The sequence below is a fragment of the Odocoileus virginianus genome, chromosome 17, assembly GCF_023699985.2.
Source record: "Odocoileus virginianus isolate 20LAN1187 ecotype Illinois chromosome 17, Ovbor_1.2, whole genome shotgun sequence".
Taxonomy (NCBI): Eukaryota; Metazoa; Chordata; class Mammalia; order Artiodactyla; family Cervidae; genus Odocoileus; species Odocoileus virginianus.
Window position 1 is genome coordinate 13,574,507 of NC_069690.1, and position 16,048 is coordinate 13,590,554.

General features: G+C 57.9%; 2 protein-coding genes and 1 long non-coding RNA gene across 3 annotated transcripts; 1 reads left to right on the forward strand and 2 right to left on the reverse strand.

The window, feature by feature from the left end:
- Positions 1 to 234: 234 nt before the first annotated feature.
- Positions 235 to 4,501, reverse strand: C17H17orf50 (chromosome 17 C17orf50 homolog). The gene is made up of 3 exons (XM_020902320.2): positions 3,215 to 4,501; positions 941 to 1,262; positions 235 to 845 (listed from the first exon to the last, which is right to left on the reverse strand). Exons 1-3 carry the CDS (start codon positions 3,225 to 3,227, stop codon positions 650 to 652), a joined length of 531 nt encoding a protein of 176 aa, XP_020757979.2. The 5' UTR covers positions 3,228 to 4,501; the 3' UTR covers positions 235 to 649.
- Positions 4,502 to 6,508: 2,007 nt separating this feature from the next.
- GAS2L2 (growth arrest specific 2 like 2) lies at positions 6,509 to 15,297 on the forward strand. The gene is given in 7 exon segments (XM_070478660.1): positions 6,509 to 7,925; positions 9,631 to 9,813; positions 9,816 to 9,871; positions 10,731 to 10,838; positions 11,918 to 12,014; positions 12,623 to 12,875; positions 13,440 to 15,297. Coding segments are annotated over 7 exon segments (2,628 nt in total). The 5' UTR covers positions 6,509 to 7,540; the 3' UTR covers positions 14,986 to 15,297.
- LOC139039010 (uncharacterized) lies at positions 9,007 to 9,809 on the reverse strand. Its single transcript, XR_011492114.1, has 2 exons — positions 9,610 to 9,809; positions 9,007 to 9,310 (listed from the first exon to the last, which is right to left on the reverse strand). It is a non-coding gene; the product is annotated as an uncharacterized lncRNA (long non-coding RNA).
- Positions 15,298 to 16,048: the final 751 nt, after the last annotated feature.

The window sequence follows — 16,048 nt, forward strand, 5'->3', positions numbered from 1 at the left end:
TCAGCTCCCAGGGGGCATTCCTGGCGCGGAGCCTGCCTTTTTTCTTCTGGTCGCGCGGTGGGGAGAATGGCCTTTGATTGCCCTTGGCTGCAAGGGCTTGGTTCCGCCCGGAGCTGCTGGGAGGAGGCTCTCCGCTTGCCCTTTTCCCTCCGGCTTGAACCCGGGGGAAGGGCAAGGAGGATTGCTCTTTATCACGCTCACCGGGGCCCTCGCCCCTCCTCTAGGCACTCACACTTGGATCAGAGGCTTTATTGGAGGATTTGAGGGGAGGGGCAAGTTTCCCAGAGGGGTTGTTTACTTTAGGCGATGCCTCTGCCCACCGGGCCAGAAGGAACCTGAAATACCCAAGAGACAAGTGAGAGGGCTGCGGGCAGGAGACGGGAGTCAGGTGGGCGATGGGCACCGCGTGCTGGCCGGGGAGGCGCTGTTGCAGGAACGGACCTCCAGGTGATGATGTTGGGCTGCGCACTCATGACAGGTGGGGCCGCCCCATGGGGGATGCGCCTGCTGGTCTGCTCCGAGAGGGGGGCGCCCCGGAAGGGCGGCTCTCCGGCACGTGATCGACGTCGGGGAAGAGAGGGGAAGGTTGCGGGCAGTTGGGGTGGAGGCAAGGATGGAGGGCTACAGAGGCCGGGAGTGGTGGTGGCGCTCAGGGGCCGCCGTGAGCAGGCCGGGCTCTCCCCAGATCCGGGTGCTCCAGAACGCAATGGGCCACGTAGCTCGGCGAGCTATGCAAGTTCCCGCACTTCTTGCAGAAAAGGATCTCGCAGCGCGCGCAGCCCCCGCCGCGCGGCCGCCGCCGCCGAGTCTCCAGCACGCACGGCTCCTCGGGAGGGCTCCGCTTCCTGTGGGCGGGGACCGGGGCGCTCAGGGCACCGCGCCGCGCGCTCGCGCCGGGCGCCCAGGGGCTTCCCGCCCCCGCCGCGGGGCGCGCCCTCACCTGTCGGCCGGCGCGGCCAGGCCGCCGAGCAGCGCCCAGGGGCTGAACCAACCCCAGAAGCCGCTGTCCGCGCGCCGCAGCAGCGCCACCTGCTGGGTGCTGGACTCCTGGCGCAGCGGGTAATACGACACCGAGCCCCGCTCGCGGCCCTCGCCGCCCTCCGCCTCCCCGCCGGCCTTGGCCTCGCCCGCGGCCGCGCTCTCCTCCGGCGGCCTCTCCTCGTCCTCCGACTCCGACTCCTCCTCCGCGGCTTCGGCCTCCGCCTCTGCCTCCCTGGCCCGGGGCTCCTCCAGTTCCTTCTTCCACAAGGGGGCCTTCACGCCTGCACGGGTGTGGGGAGTGGGGGGTGGAGATCAGTGAAGGGCCCTCCCTGGTACCCTGACTGTGGCGCCTAACCCGATCCCCCCAAAAAAGGCAGGCGCCCGAAGGACGTGCATGAGATGCGCGGGGCCAGCAAGATTCCAAGAGAGGGTTTCCAGAGTGTGCAGGATTTTCTGGGCAAAGGAGAACCTGATTGCCTAGGTCCCTGAACGTCCCAGCTGAAGAAGGTCTCAAGCTCCGTTTCCCCTTCTGTAAAATGGAGAGGAAACAGTGCCCATCTCAAGGGTGACTGAAAAGCAGGTATCAGGTGGAGTCTGTGTGACGAGCCTGGCCCAGGGCTGGGACGCGGGGCGGAGGCCAGCAACAAGCAGGTGCAGTGAGGCTTGAGCCCGGGTATGGTGGTTCATCACCCTCTTCCTTCTAATTGACCCCGGTGCGGACTGATGTCTGTGCAGCGGTCAGTAATCATGAAGTGCCCCGATTGGAATTTTAATAGGTGGTTATCTATGTTTTGTTTTCTACATGGAATGGGATTTCCTTCTTCAAAATGGGCCTTGCCTTAAGAAAGCCCAGCGTCACTTGCTGCGGGGTAGGCAGGCAGGAGAGCACATGGCACCTCCCATGCGCAGAACAATACAGAAAAGTGCCCCATATGGGCAGACTAAGTGGAAATTCACCCTTATCCCCATACACACACGGAGGGCAGACCAATGAAAAAAAGGCCTCTATTCGTCCTTCCAGGCTTGACCCCAACCTTGCTGGTTGGATTTCAGCCGCCCCTGATCGCCCCTTGCTGATATTCAGGGCACAAACTCCACAATCCCAAGCAGCAGTCCTGGCAGGCGGGAAGTTCCTATGGCTGATCTGAAAGTAACCTACCAGGAGGTGTCCACCACTCATTCAGCAAACAAAGGCCCAGCCCCACCGAGTGCCCTGTGGTCTCCCGGATCTGGGGAGCTAGACTTGCAAGGAAAAAAAGGAGGAGGAGGGTAGGGAAGACACAGCTCCTGGGGTTTTCCCTAGAAAGGTCCAGAAAATTTTCCATTGATCCCTGCCCATCTTGTTTAAAGAGGTTGGAAACAAAGGGGAATGATAATAAAGTTAGTGTTCCAGCCCACATGTGCTGAGTACCAACTGCATGTCGTCACCTGGCTAACCACGTCATCTGTCCTGCTGCTTCCCGACACTGTCTGGTAGGTGATGAGGTAGGTAAGAGAGGGGCCTTTGCATTTCAACAAAGACTTTTGAAAGCTTTCCCCCCAAAAAGTTTTTTTTCAGAAATTCTACAAGTTCTTGTTATTGCTATAGGTGGAGAACCAAGCTCCACTGTATTTTTTTTTTTTTCCCTGGCCAAGCTACATGGCTTGTGGGATCTTAGTTCCCAGATCAGGGATCAAACCTGTGCCTTGTGCAGTGGAAGTGCAGAGTACTAACCACTGGACTGCCAGGCAATCCCCAAGTTCCACTGTATTTTTATTCAGGAAAACACATTAAGGAGATTTCTGGTTGTGAAAGGCCAGACCTAGGGCACAGCCAGGAAGGGGTGCTGGGGACATGTGGGAAGGATGAGGAATTGGAGAGGGAGGTTGGGGCTTTGGGGGCCAGGCTATGGAGTCTGAACCCTGTCCTTCAGTAGTTGGGGCACCTCTGGACATTTTGATACAGGGATGTGCTCAGAGCATCCTTCAGGATGTTTCCTGTGACAGAAGGAGACAGACAGAGACCCACCTAGGAGTCATTACAGTGGTCCAGGCCAGAGAAGACAAAGATCTGAACAGCAGCAGATGAAGATGAGAGAGGAGATGTCAGGAATATTCAGAAAAGAGAGAGGAGAGGGCTTGTATATGGATGGGTGGGTGAGAAAAGGCTGGACTTCTACTCTGGGGTTGCCATGGTGATAAGCTTGTTGGTCCACCCTGGGGTCAAGAGACCCCGTCCTCCAGCCCCACTCACCGTGTTTATCCATTCTCCCCAAAGTCGTGCTGCCCTCTTCCCCTGATCAGGCAGAGGGATGGGACAGAGTTCCCACAGAGCTTGGTCTGGTCTCTAGGGCCACTGCTGGATTACAAGGGGGCGGGGCTAGAATCTCACCTGCCCATAGGATTCCACCCGCAGAATAACTGCCTTTTCTAGAGCTTCCATCCCAAACCCTACCTTCTCTCTTGGGAAGGTATTAAAGGGGACAGAGAGTAACTTTGGGGCTTCCCAAGTGGCACTAGTGGTAAAGGACCCACCTGCCAATGCAGGAGACATAATGGGTTCATCCCTGGGGCGGGAAGATCCCCTGGAGGAGGGCACAGAAACCCACTCCAGTATTCTTGCCTGGAAAGTCCCATGGCCAGAGGAGCCTGGCGGGCTACATACAGTCCATAGGGTCTCAAAGAGTCAGATATGACTGAAGTGACTTAGCATGCACACACAGGCACAGAGTGACTTTGGCCCCCAGGAGACTGTGGTCAATTCCCAGCTCTACCACATAAATATAAAAGCTATCTGAGCGTTAGTGAATTATCTTTCTGACCCTCTGTCTCTTTTTCTGTGTGTCAGAGAGCATGCAGTACCAGACTTTACCTGGCCCACCGAAAACATGTAAAGCATTATGTCTGTTGACATCACTATTTTCTCCCCTTCCCTTTCAGTTCAATCCCCATCCTTCCTCATCCCTGCTTCCTGCCCCACCCACCTCCAGTTCATTGCCTTAGCTCCAAGGAGCAGAGGACACGGTGTCAAGGTATAGCAAACAGGGCTCACAGGTAAGAGCCAGGTGTAGCTTCTGGATGTTCAGTATGTATGTGAGAGCTGGGGCTCAGGAAAAGAATAAAATCGTAGAAACTTGGGGAAACTCCTTCGTTGCCTGGCCTGACAGTGGGGTGTTTTGCCAGAGTCAGTGGTATTCAGAGGGGCAGAGGATGCAAACCCAGGTCTGGAGAGCCTCCGTCTGATGTGATACAGTTGCTGGAGTCAAGGAGATCCCAGTCTGTTAGGGGAACATGACATGGTGCTCCATCCAGGTCTGAAGTGGGGGTATGGGTCTCTTCCTTCGGGCACCTCCCAGTTTGGTGGAGGCAGTTTGGTGGGATGTGGAACAAAGAGGGCAGACAAGCCTCCAAGAATCTCGTGGGGGTAACACTGTGAAGAACTGTAAAGAATCTAAAATTTTAGCCTACATGCAAGCTAGCAAGTTAGCCTGCTGTGTTTTCCTGGGTGCTGCCAGAACACAGAAGACTCTTGGGTTAGAGATAAAAGACCTCATTATGGAGGTCATCAGCATACCTGTGTCATCTTCTCTAGGCCCACTGTCCCATGGGTGGTAGGTAGTACCTGCATATGCAGTGTATGCAATGCATATTGCATTGTAAGAGGAACCCTGAGCTTAGGGAACCCTAATTTTTTTATACTGGGTAGTAACCAACCTGTTTTTTTGCTCCAGAAAAAGACATTGTATCTCCCAATGTTTTTCACTATATAAACACCCTTGAAATACCTCTGCTTGTAAGACATGCAAAGAATAGGAAAGACCCATGGAGTACGGCCTCCTCCCCGAACCTGAATATCCTTACATTTACTAAAGGAGCTTATAGCCACCTTGGTTTTCTTTTTAAAATTCATTATTTATGGCTGCGCTGGGTCTTCGTGGCTACGCCCGGCCTTTTTCTTTAGTTGCAGCGAGTGGGGCGCTACTCTTTCTAGCAGTGCGGGAGCTTCTCATTGCAGTGACTTCTCTTGTTGCAGAGCACAGGCTCTAGGAAGCACAGGCTTCGGTGGTTTGAGATGCTGGCCTAGCTGCCCCGCAGCAGGGAGGATTTTAGTCCACAGACCAGGGATTGAACTTATGTCCTCTGCATTAGCATTGGCAGAAAGATTCCCAACCACTGGACTGCCAGGGAAGCCCCTAGCCACTTTGGTTCTTGATTGGAAAGTTCAGAAGCTTACTCTGTCTAATTTAAAGAGCAGTGAGAGCTCACAGAATGGCTGGAAGACTTGACAGTTTCTCTCTTTGGGGCTGGGCCCATCTTCCCTAACTTCAAAAAAACTCTACCCATGAATAATACCTAAACAAAAGAGGGTCCTATTAGCAAGAAAGGAAAAGAAACAGCTCCTCTGTCTTGGGGGTAACCAGCCTCTAGAACGGCTCCCAGTGACCCTTGTCATCTGGTATTCACTCTGATGTAGCCCCATCCCATATGAAATAAGGCCGACCTGGGTCATTGGTAGGATGTGGGAATTGACAGAGTGTGACTTTCAAGGCTATGTAATAAAAGACCCTGTGGCTTCTGTCTTGCTCTGTCTCTCTGGAGAAAGCTCACTGCCATGCCATGAAGATACTCAGTCAAGCCCATGGAAAGGTCCATCCATATCCTGAGGAACTCAGGCCTCCTGCCAACCTCAGTTTTCCTGTTTCCTCATCCATGAAATGGGTACAACAATCATTATCTTGATGCCTTTAGAAGGCAACTGAAAGAAAATTGCTTTCCAAAAGGTAAAGCAAAGACCCTCCATAGAGACCCTATTTCCCCTCTTCCTCATTTTCTACCTGTCATTGCTATGCCTGGGATATGCCAAGTATCCCCCTGCCTGGAGTTTTTTTGGGTGGTTTGTTTGTCACAGCAAAAGGTTTCAGGATCTTAGTTCCCCAGGCAGGGATTGAACCCTAGGCCCCCCACAGAGAAAGTGTTGAGTTTTAACCACTGGACCAGCAGGGAGTTCCCCCACCTGGAGCGTTTGCCCTGGCTCTTCCTTCTGCCGGGGTACCCTTCCAGCAGACATCTGCAGGGCTTGCTTCCTCGATTCCCTCAGGTCCCTGCCCAGATATCACCATATCAGTGAAATCTTTCCTAGCCACCTTATAGAAAATCCCCCAGCCCCAACCCATCTCCGGTAGTCCTGTTTTCTCCCTGGTATTTCTCACCATCGGACTCACTACAGATTCATACATTTATCTATCACCCATCACCCACCATCATGGAAGCAGCCTCCGTGAGGACGGGTCTTCATTTACAGCTACATGAAAAGTGAAAGTGTGAGTGGCTCAGTCTGACTCTTTGAAAAGACCCCAGGGACTATAGCCTGCCAGGCTCCTCAGTCCACGGAATTCTCCAGACAAGAATGCTGGAATACTGGAAGCCGTTCCCTTCTCCAGGGGCTCTTCCGGAGCCAGGGACCAAACCCGGGTCTCCTGCATTGCAGGCAGATTCTTTACCATTTGAGCCACAAGGGAAGCCCCTACAGCTACATCCTCACGCACTGTAATAGCGCATGGCACACAGTAGGCCTGCAGGAAATATTTGTTGAATGCATGCATCCCTGTGGCCATGGAGGAGAAACTATGACTGACAGCTCACTCTGGAGGACTGTGGGTAGAGTGGGGGATGGAGCGGGTTCTCCAGAGAAGGCGGGGATCGTGGCACACAGCCAGAGCTGCTGGGAGAATCAATGAAGCTGGGATCCCTCAGTCCTGACAGTCAGAGACTTCCCACATCCACGAATCCTCTCTTCCTCACAACACCCCAGAAAGGGAGATGATATTATTCCCATTTTACAGTTGAGGCAAACGAAGGCACAGAGGAGACAGTATATGAAGATCACAGGGGGATTCAGGAAAGAGTCCAAGGCCAGACTCGTGGCTCTGGACTCTATGGCTGCGTCTATTTCACCCCTAAACGACAGTGCTCACTGAACTCCGAGGGGCACGGCCCCCGCTGGCCCTGCTCCCCTCCTCCCATTTCCTTAAAGCCTCCACCGGTGTTGACCAAGTGAGCGATAAGCTAGCCCCAGCCTCTTCTTGGCTCCTAGGGCCCCAGGGCAGCCGATGCCAGGAAGGGTTAACAAGGAGTGTTTGTAGCAGCAGCTGGTCTCCAAGGAGAGGAAAGCAAAGTGGAGAGGCCGACAGACAGCCAGACTCCAGGCCGGCTGGTGGGGGTTGGGGGTGGCTAGGTGGCCTGTCCAGCCCTGGGGGGAAGAGAGGAGTGTCTTCCCCTCCATCTGTCCTGTGAGCCGGCCACCTCTGAGCGGACTGGGCAGCTGGGGCGTGAGACCTCTGCAGGGCTAGCAAGTAGGAAAGTTCTGGCAGGGACTGAAGAATGTGGGGGGGTGGGGGCCCGGCCTGGCCCAGCCCACTGGCCACGGTGGTGGTGGCCAAAGGCAGAGGTGAGTAGCAGAGCTGTCCCAGGCTCTCAGAGGGTGGAAGGGGACCCCTGAGTCAGGGGGAACCTGTCAAGACCCCATAGGTGGCAGAAGCGAAGACGCAGCTGCGGCACAGTGGAGGCGCCCGGCCCGGCCATGTCCCAGCCCCGGGCCGGCAGGAGGAGACCTGGGACCCCGGGGCCTCGGGTGCGCAGCATCCAGCCCTTTAAGTCCAGTGAGCAGTACCTAGAAGCCATGAAGGAGGACCTGGCTGAGTGGCTTCGGGAGCTCTACGGACTGGACGTCAGCGCAGCCAACTTCCTGCAGGTGCTGGAGACAGGCCTGGTCCTGTGCCAGCATGCCAACGCCATCACCGAGGCTGCCCTGGCTTTCCTGGCTGAGACACCTGCCCAAGCCCAAAGGCTTCCCCTGCCCCGGGCTGGGGTCTCCTGTAACGAGGCTGCCCAGCCTCGCACTTTCCAGGCCCGGGACAACATCTCCAACTTCATCCAGTGGTGTCGCAAGGAGATGGGCATCCAAGGTAATCCTCCTGGGTTCCCCCACCTCCCCCGCCAAGACCCTTCTCCTGCCAGGCATCCATCTCCTCTCTGAGGCTCAGGCTGCCTCGGGGTCAGGGGTCCTCCTTCCAGATTTGCCTTGGGCCAGCTCATTCCTTTTTATGCTTCAGTTTCCCCATCTCGTAGTAAATCCCCAATAAGTCAATGCGTTGAATGAATGATTCCAGCACCTGTCTCTTTGGGGTCACACACAGGGCTGGGCAGTGAGTGCTGAGAGGACTGAGAACCAGAGCTAAAAGAAGTTGTGGCCTGAGAGAGACAGCTGAGAAGATGTGTAAATTACAGCCCAACTGAAAGAAACTCAAGTAGAGCTTCTGTGCTGGGGAGATGGGAGGTAGCAGCCACCCTATGAGACCTAGAAAGACCCAAGAGAGGACAGAGATTCGAGCTGAGTCTTCGGGAATAAACCGAAGTTTGGGGGGCAGGGAGCCCTAGGCAGAGGGGGCCCTGAGAAGGCGTGTGTTTGGGCTGCGGTGGGATGGGGAGGAGGCAAGTGGACCCCAAGCCCTAGGCAGGGGGCCCTGAGAAGGCGTGTGTTTGGGCTGCGGTGGGATGGGGAGGAGGCAAATAGAGGAGGCAAGTGGACCCCAAGCCCTAGGCAGGGGGCCCTGAGAAGGCGTGTGTTTGGGCTGCGGTGGGATGGGGAGGAGGCAAATAGAGGAGGCCAGTGGACCCCAAGCCCTAGGCAGAGGGGGCCCTGAGAAGGCGTGTGTTTGGGCTGCGGTGGGATGGGGAGGAGGCAAATAGAGGAGGCAAGTGGAGCCCAAGCCCTAGGCAGAGGGGGCCCTGAGCAGGCGTGTGTTTGGGCTGCGGTGGGATGGGGAGGAGGCAAATAGAGGAGGCAAGTGGACCCCAGCCAGTCTTGCTGGGGCTTGCGGGACTCAGGCGGTGACATATTAGCCTCCCTCATCACCTTGGCTCTGAACCCAGTGGCAGGGATGAAGCTGAACACTCGCCAGGCTGTGGGGATGGGGCAGAGGGAGGGGTCAGGCCCCGCCCACCAGCTGGTGGCCACGACGGTATGGAGCAGGCTTGCAGCCTTGATAAAGGCTAGTGTTTTATCGGGCACTTACCACAGGCCAGACACTGCCTGCGGACATAGAGCTATCCCCAACACAACCCCATGAAACAGACTGCATTCCCATTTTACAGAAGCAGAGACTGAGGCTGGGACTAGCCCAGGGTCATACAGCCAGTGGGTGGGAGCATCAGGGTTCCAAGCTGGCAGCCCGACTCCGGAGGCTGTGCTCCACCCTGCCAGGTTATGCATGGGCTGGGGGTTGAGTCTGGGGTGCCTGGTGGTTACCAGAAGTGAGAGGCCTGGGTGCTTCTTCCTGCTGAACCCATCCTGGAATATAGAGCAGAGAGAAGGGTAGGTAGAACTGGGTTCTTTCTCTTAGCTGCGTCCCCTCTTCCCGCCCCCACCTCTCCTATTAGGCGGCCACCTGTTCTGCACTCAGTACCCGCTCAATTCTGCCCTGACCCCTCCGAGGGGCTGGCCTGACGCCAAGATCCTGAGATGCTAACCCCCATCCCATCCATGCCTGCTTCTCCCACCCGGCCCCCGCCGGATTCAGAGTGGCCCCATGGCTCTCCCACGAGCTGCGATCTCTCCAGGGAGGTCAGCAGGGGGCTCAGGCTGCCTACCCTCCTCTCGCCCCGGGCCAGAGGTGCTGATGTTCGAGACGGAGGACCTCGTGTTGCGCAAGAACGTGAAGAACGTGGTGCTGTGCCTGCTGGAGCTGGGCCGCCGGGCCTGGCGCTTCGGCGTCGCGGCGCCCACCCTGGTGCGGCTGGAGGAAGAGATCGAAGAGGAGCTGCGGCTGGAACGGGCCCTGCCTCCGCCCGACCCCCGCCGCCGCAGCCCCCCGCGCGCAGGCCCTGCCACTTCCGCGACCTGGACCAGCTGGTGAGGACTTGGACACGCCCCCGGGCTCCGCCTCCCTCGCCCCGCCCCCACCCCACCCCCCAGCCAGCCATCCCCCAGCCAGCCATCCCCCAGCCAGCCACCCCCTTCTTGAGCTCCAGGCCCCACCCCGACACTCCCCCACCCGGTGGTTTTTGGTTAAGTCGTGTCCACTCTGAGCCACCACCCTCATCGTTTTCGTTAGGAATCCAGCACCCTAAACCTCTCGTTTAAATCCCGTGGGCCGGTGGTTACAAACGCAGACGCCAGCACCCTCTCTGACGGCTTGGTTCAAGTCTCAGTCACTGCTCCGCGGCTGTGTGACCTCTGGGCACATTATTTGCCCTCTCTGTGGCTCGGTTCCCTTTTCTGAACCGTGGGGGTGTACCTTTCCCATGCCTACCTTCCATGACCGCCGTGGGTCTTAGGTGAGCCAGGGCACGTGAAGCGCTCGGCCTGTGTGTGTCCGGCACAGCGGGTCCCGGGGTGGGAGTGAACTGGGAGCGACTACCCACTTCCACCACCAAGGACTCCAGCTCCGGGAGGTTTCTTCACCAGCCCAAGGTCTATAGTGCGGGGGAGGCCGTCAGATCCCAAGGTCCGCCTTAAACATCACACTCCACGGCCCCTGTTGGCTGACCCACGAGGGCGCTGAGCCCTAGGTCACCACTCAAGGTCTTGTTCTCGTTAGGTCATTGAACGCCTTCTCTGCTTGCTTGTCAGCCCCCGGTCCTTACTCTGCAGAAGCCTTGGGGCTGGGGTCGGGGGCAGGCGGGCGGCCCATTGGGCTTGACCCAGAGTGCAAGGGGCGCTTGGTCCCTGGGCAGAGGGGAGGGCTGAACGCAGGGCCCACTGCCCACAGGTTCAGAGCCTGGTGAGCCGCTGCACATGCCCGGTTCAGTTCTCCATGGTCAAGGTGTCAGAGGGGAAGTATCGCGTGGGAGATTCCAACACCCTTATCTTCATCCGGGTAAGTTTGGGGAGGCGGGGGTTGGAGGGTGCCCAGGGGGTCAGCAGGATCCAGCGTCCTGCGGTGGGGTTTACCTAGGCCTGAAGGTGAGGAAGGGAGATCACCATCCACCCCTAGTTATCCATCAGATAACTATCCATCAGTTATCCATCCCTCTCTCCCTCTGCGAATTCCAGAAGATTCCTGGCAAAGTTGGCAAGCATGTCCCCTGCTCCCATTAGGGCAGTTAGAAACAGCCCGCACTCCCATCTACCCCTGCCTCAGCCTAGTTCGCGGGGGGTCTTCAGGCAGAAGTGGGGGTGAAGGGTACGCTGACTTTTCCACCCAGAGGCTTGGCCACAGCAAGGGGCCTGAGACTTGCCCCCCAAGTCTGCGCTCCCTGTATGGCCCCGCCACGGGCCACCGCTCACATGCAGCTTCTGAGCACGGGGTTCTGATGCTAGTGCGGGTCTGCCCTGTGCCCCCCGCGAGCCCTGGGCCCACGCCTGGCCACCTCGCCAGTAAGAACCTGTGCCGGGGGCGTGGCCAGCCGCTCAGGGGCGCGGCTAAGACTTCTCCCGGGGCCAGGCCGCCCCTGGGGCAGAGCCGGCTCCCGGCCCTCGCCCCGCAGCCTGAGCCAAGAGCCCTGTGAAGTAGGCGGGGAAGGACTGCGGCGGCTTGTTTCCTCTGAGGAAGTGGAGGCCTGAAGAGACTACGTGACCGGGAGTGGAGTGAGGCCAGGACTCCCGCGAACTCTTTAAACACACCACCACAGCGCGAAGCCAGGGCCCCGTTTCTGATACAAACGGGTGCAGGTGTGAACCCCTTCACGGTGAAGAGAGAGACGAGAGCCCGGGGCCAGACGACCCAGTGCTCGTGAGGTCCTGTGTCTCTCTGTGGGGCAACCTGCCGTTCGTCAGCTTGGCCTCCATCCCTGACAACATGTGTGATTCGATGCCAGTCACAGAAGGGTCTCCGGCTGCAACCACACACACACACGTGTGTGTACATGGATGCAAGCAAGGGCTGAAGGCCTGCAGGCTGGTCCAGGGAGAGAGGACAAACTCACCCTGCCTCCACCTCACCCTTGCCCCCTGCAGATCCTCCGGAACCACGTGATGGTGCGTGTAGGGGGCGGCTGGGACACCCTCGGTCACTATCTGGACAAACATGATCCTTGCCGGTGCACGTCCCTCTGTGAGTCCCCTGAGAGCCCCTTCCCTGTGACTCTGGGTTGGGGAGCCAGAAGCAGAGGTGGGAGGTAGGTCTGATCTCCAGGGGCAAGGGGTGTGCGAGGCGATGGAGAAAGATACCGTAGAAGGCGCTGGTGTGGGTGGTATCTAGGGGAAAAACCCGGGCAGTCATAGTGTAGTACCAGTTTATACCACACGATGGCGCCAAAGCCAAACACGCAGAATCAGCATTTGGTCACCGGTGCCTGTCGGCTGGGTTCAGGTTTGGCTCTGATGGGGGCACCAAACATGACTTGGAAGGGTCTTTAGTCTTCTCTTAATCTCCATCAGCACCTCAAGACGTCCCAAATAAGCATGCAATCTAAGTAAAGGATGTAAACTTGCAATACAAATGCAGCTTTAAACAAGTCCCCCAGCTGGGCCCTCCAACTAGATTTCATGCCCCAAACTCCTCGCCTGAGGAAATTCTGGTGTTATCACTGTCCCAGTGGGTTCCAGTGTCTCTAATGTGGGATTCAGGGTGGGGGGCAGCTGGCGGAGGGAACTCTGGACCTCACCAGCAGGAGTTTAACCCTTTCCTCTTCTCCTCTCTCTGGGGGGCTATGTTGGTAGCACACAAAACAGGCAGCTTCCTGCAGCCCCCTGCCCACCCTGCACAGCATGAAGTGAGGGTGCAGGATGGGCCCTCGCAGCCCCAGCCTACGATGACCATCAGCCGCTCCCAGAGCCCGCTGCCCCCCGTGGACTGGAAGACATATACCTCTTCAGGTCGAAAGCTGAGGCCCCCTGCTGCCTCCTCCCCCAGACCCCGCCGTGAAGAGAGAGCCGGGCCAGGGGTCCTCAGAGAGACAGCACCATTGCTGAGGTACTGGGGAGGGACAGGGCAGGGCCCTTTCCTGATTTGGAGTCCACATCCCCAGAGGCCACCCCAACCCAAGATAAGGGGAGCAGGTCTCCCAGCAGTGCGCCATCCCAGCAGGACCTCAGGTGTTCAGAACCAAAAAAAGCACCCAGTACCTTTAGGATCATCTAGTTACGTCATACATCGTCCCATTTCACACATGAGGAGGCTGAGGCCCATAAAGGGAAGAGGCTTACCCAAGGCCTGTCTGTCCATTTCGTGTTATAGCAGAAATGAAGACCCTCTCCACCCAAGACAGCTGACCTATAGTCATGGGATCTGAAGCAACCTGGGGCCCAGACCAGGCTGCTTTCTATCTGCTCCGCAAGGAATGGGGTGGGGGGGGGAAACAGGCTTAAACAGCATCTGCTCTAAGGAAGCATCTCTGGCAGTCATGGGGGAGAGGAAGTGTCTACTTCATTCAACATGAAGTCTGGCCCCCTGGGAGTTCTGGCAGCGGGAAGGTCATCCCTTCCGAGTCAGGGGACTGGATTACATGACCCTGCAGTTTATGATTCATCCTTTCAGGTGCCAGGAGAAGTCGCTCGCCCCATCTTGGAGGCAGCTGCCAGCTGGGGACAACCTGCCCAGCCCTCAGTCCTCACCCACTCCCAGGAGTCAAGACCCACTGTGTACCTGCTCCGGGAAGAGGGAGGAGAGACATCCCCCTGAACTCCCCCAGGGGAGGACTCCCACACCTTCGGTTCAAGAGAGGACAGACAGCCGGGGAACACATGCCAGGACCCCCACCCCCGAGAGACACCAAGCCCCCGAGGCCACCACCAAAGGGACCCCAGCAAGAGGACTGTCTCCCCTGCCGCGTTCTCCCAGCCCAGCCAAGCCCGGGGGCCCCAGGCAGCCACTCTGCGGTGAGGCTGACAGTGCTTCCTCGCAGCTCAGGGGGCCAGCACCTGTCTGCTCTCCATCCCCCATCAAAGGGTCCACCAAGATCCCCGTCCGGCTGCCCCCAGCTCACCCCCCAACTCCGGGAAGAGGCTTTGCAGGAACTGCAAGTGGAGGTCCCAGCACAGAACTGGAGAGAGGCCCCCTTCCACTAAGGGCCATCACTGGAGACCTGTCTGGGTCCAGACATGAGCACTGTTCTGTGGAAGAGGGGCAGGAGGACCTGAAGCTGGACGTCCAGGTGACAGCGGACGCTGAAGGGCCCCGGGGCCTGGGCCCACAGCACCGGGAGGGGAGGGGCACCCCCTTGCCATCAGGCGGAACCAAGGAACAAGGCATCCATCACGGCCTTGAGGAGGAGCCTTCAACCAACACGAAGCTGCTAGGAGTGGCGGGTGCCCGCCCCCAGGGCGCTGCGTCTGCAGTCATTCCTCGCAGTGGCGTCTACGTCCCCAGTCTGGGGGGGTGGTGGCCTGATCCTGGTGGTCTTTATGACAAAGTCATCCAAGAGCTGATTCAGGGCCCCCCACCCCTCCTTAAAGTGGACCTGGGAGCCTGGAAGGCAGCCCCTCCAGGCTCCCCTACGCCAGCTGTAACTGTAGGCCCAGGAAGCCTCAAAGGGAAACTGAGAGCCCAAGAGACTGGGCTGAGGATAGCAGCAAGCCCAAGTGCCAAGGGCATCAGGACAGAGGTCCAAGGGAGACAGGCCTGCTCGGCCCCCACGGTGTCTGCCAGCCCGGAGCCCCTCACACCTTCGCCCTCTGACCCCAGTTCCAAGAGGGCCCAGGCATGTCCAGGCAAGGGGAAGAGAACACTCCGGAAGCCCCAGAGAATCCCATCCATCTACAAGCTGAAGCTGAGGCCCAGGATCCGGCCCCGGAGAGATCACAGGCCTGAGAAGCGGCCTTCACGGATCCCCAAGCCACTGAGCTACCTCCGCCTGGGTCCAGTCAGGGCACCGCCCAAGGGTAGGCTGGTGAGAGCAGCACTGGGAAGCAAGGGAGGGGAGGCAACTCTGCTGGATGGAGCCTTGGCAGGGGAGGAGGAGGACGGAGAGGAGACGAAAGAGCCAGCCGCACCCCTGGAGAGCGGCTCCCCGCCTTTGGAGGGCCAGGGGCCCTGGTGGCTCGATCCAGTCCCCCTCTCACCTGAGGAGGAGTCCTGGGTCTGAGAAGATGCTTTCCTCCCTGACCCCGAGGAGGGAAGTGAAAAGATGCCCATGCACTCCCAACTGCAGGAACAGAAGGGAAGGTCCCTCCCCTCAATACAGGGCCTTGGCCAGGAGAGGTTAGAAAGCAAATAGAGACTCAAATCTGCTCAGCTGAGCAGAAAGGCAACCCATGAGTCTCAATCCAACTCCAGGATGGTGGGGCTACCCTCTCCCAAAACAGCTCCCCCAATTCCTGCACCCTCTTCTCTGGCCAGGCCCACTTCCAGAACTCTTATGTTATTAAACATGAGAGGGTCTGCCCGTGAACCCTCAGCTCTTGAGTCCACTCTATGACTGTGGTGATGCAGAAAGGTGTAGCAACATTTTCCCACTTGGGGGGCGGGGGGGGGAAGGGACAAGGATGAGAGAGCTATGGGGTCAGAGACGCTTCCCCTTTGGAGGGTCAGCCAACCTTGCCAGACAGCCCTTCTCTCCCAGAAGCGGCTGTTGCGTCAGCACCATGGACAGGGACAGGGTGCCCCATACAGGCTCCTGCCGGGCTTAGCGCTCCTGGTAAAGAAGCCACCTGCCAACGCAGGAGACTGAGGAACCCAGGTTCAATCCCTGGGTCGGGAAGATCCCTTGGAGGAGGGATGGTAACCCACTCCAGTATCCTTGCCTGGAGAGTCCTATGGACAGAAGAACCTGGCAGGCTACGGTCCATAGGGTCGCAGAGTCCAACACGACAGAAGCAACGTAGCACTTAGCATGTGTGGCTTCAAAACTCTACCCTGGGGGTTGGGAGTGGAGATCATGGAGTCAAGAGCGATGGTTGACAGCATTCTTTGACACATCTACACCCCTGGAGTTAGCACCTCAGCCCTGAGTGGGAGGAAGACACAAAACCAGAAGCTGGGCCTGAGTCCACTTACGAAAGTTTTCCCAAGAAGGTTGCAGACAGAGATGTTATCCCCTGGATGGTTTTGATCAGTTGGAGGGTTCCGAGGCAGGATAGATGGAGACAGATGAGTCCCAACTCTCCCTTTCTCTTTGTTCTCCTGGTTGACCCGGGCTTTAGGACTGA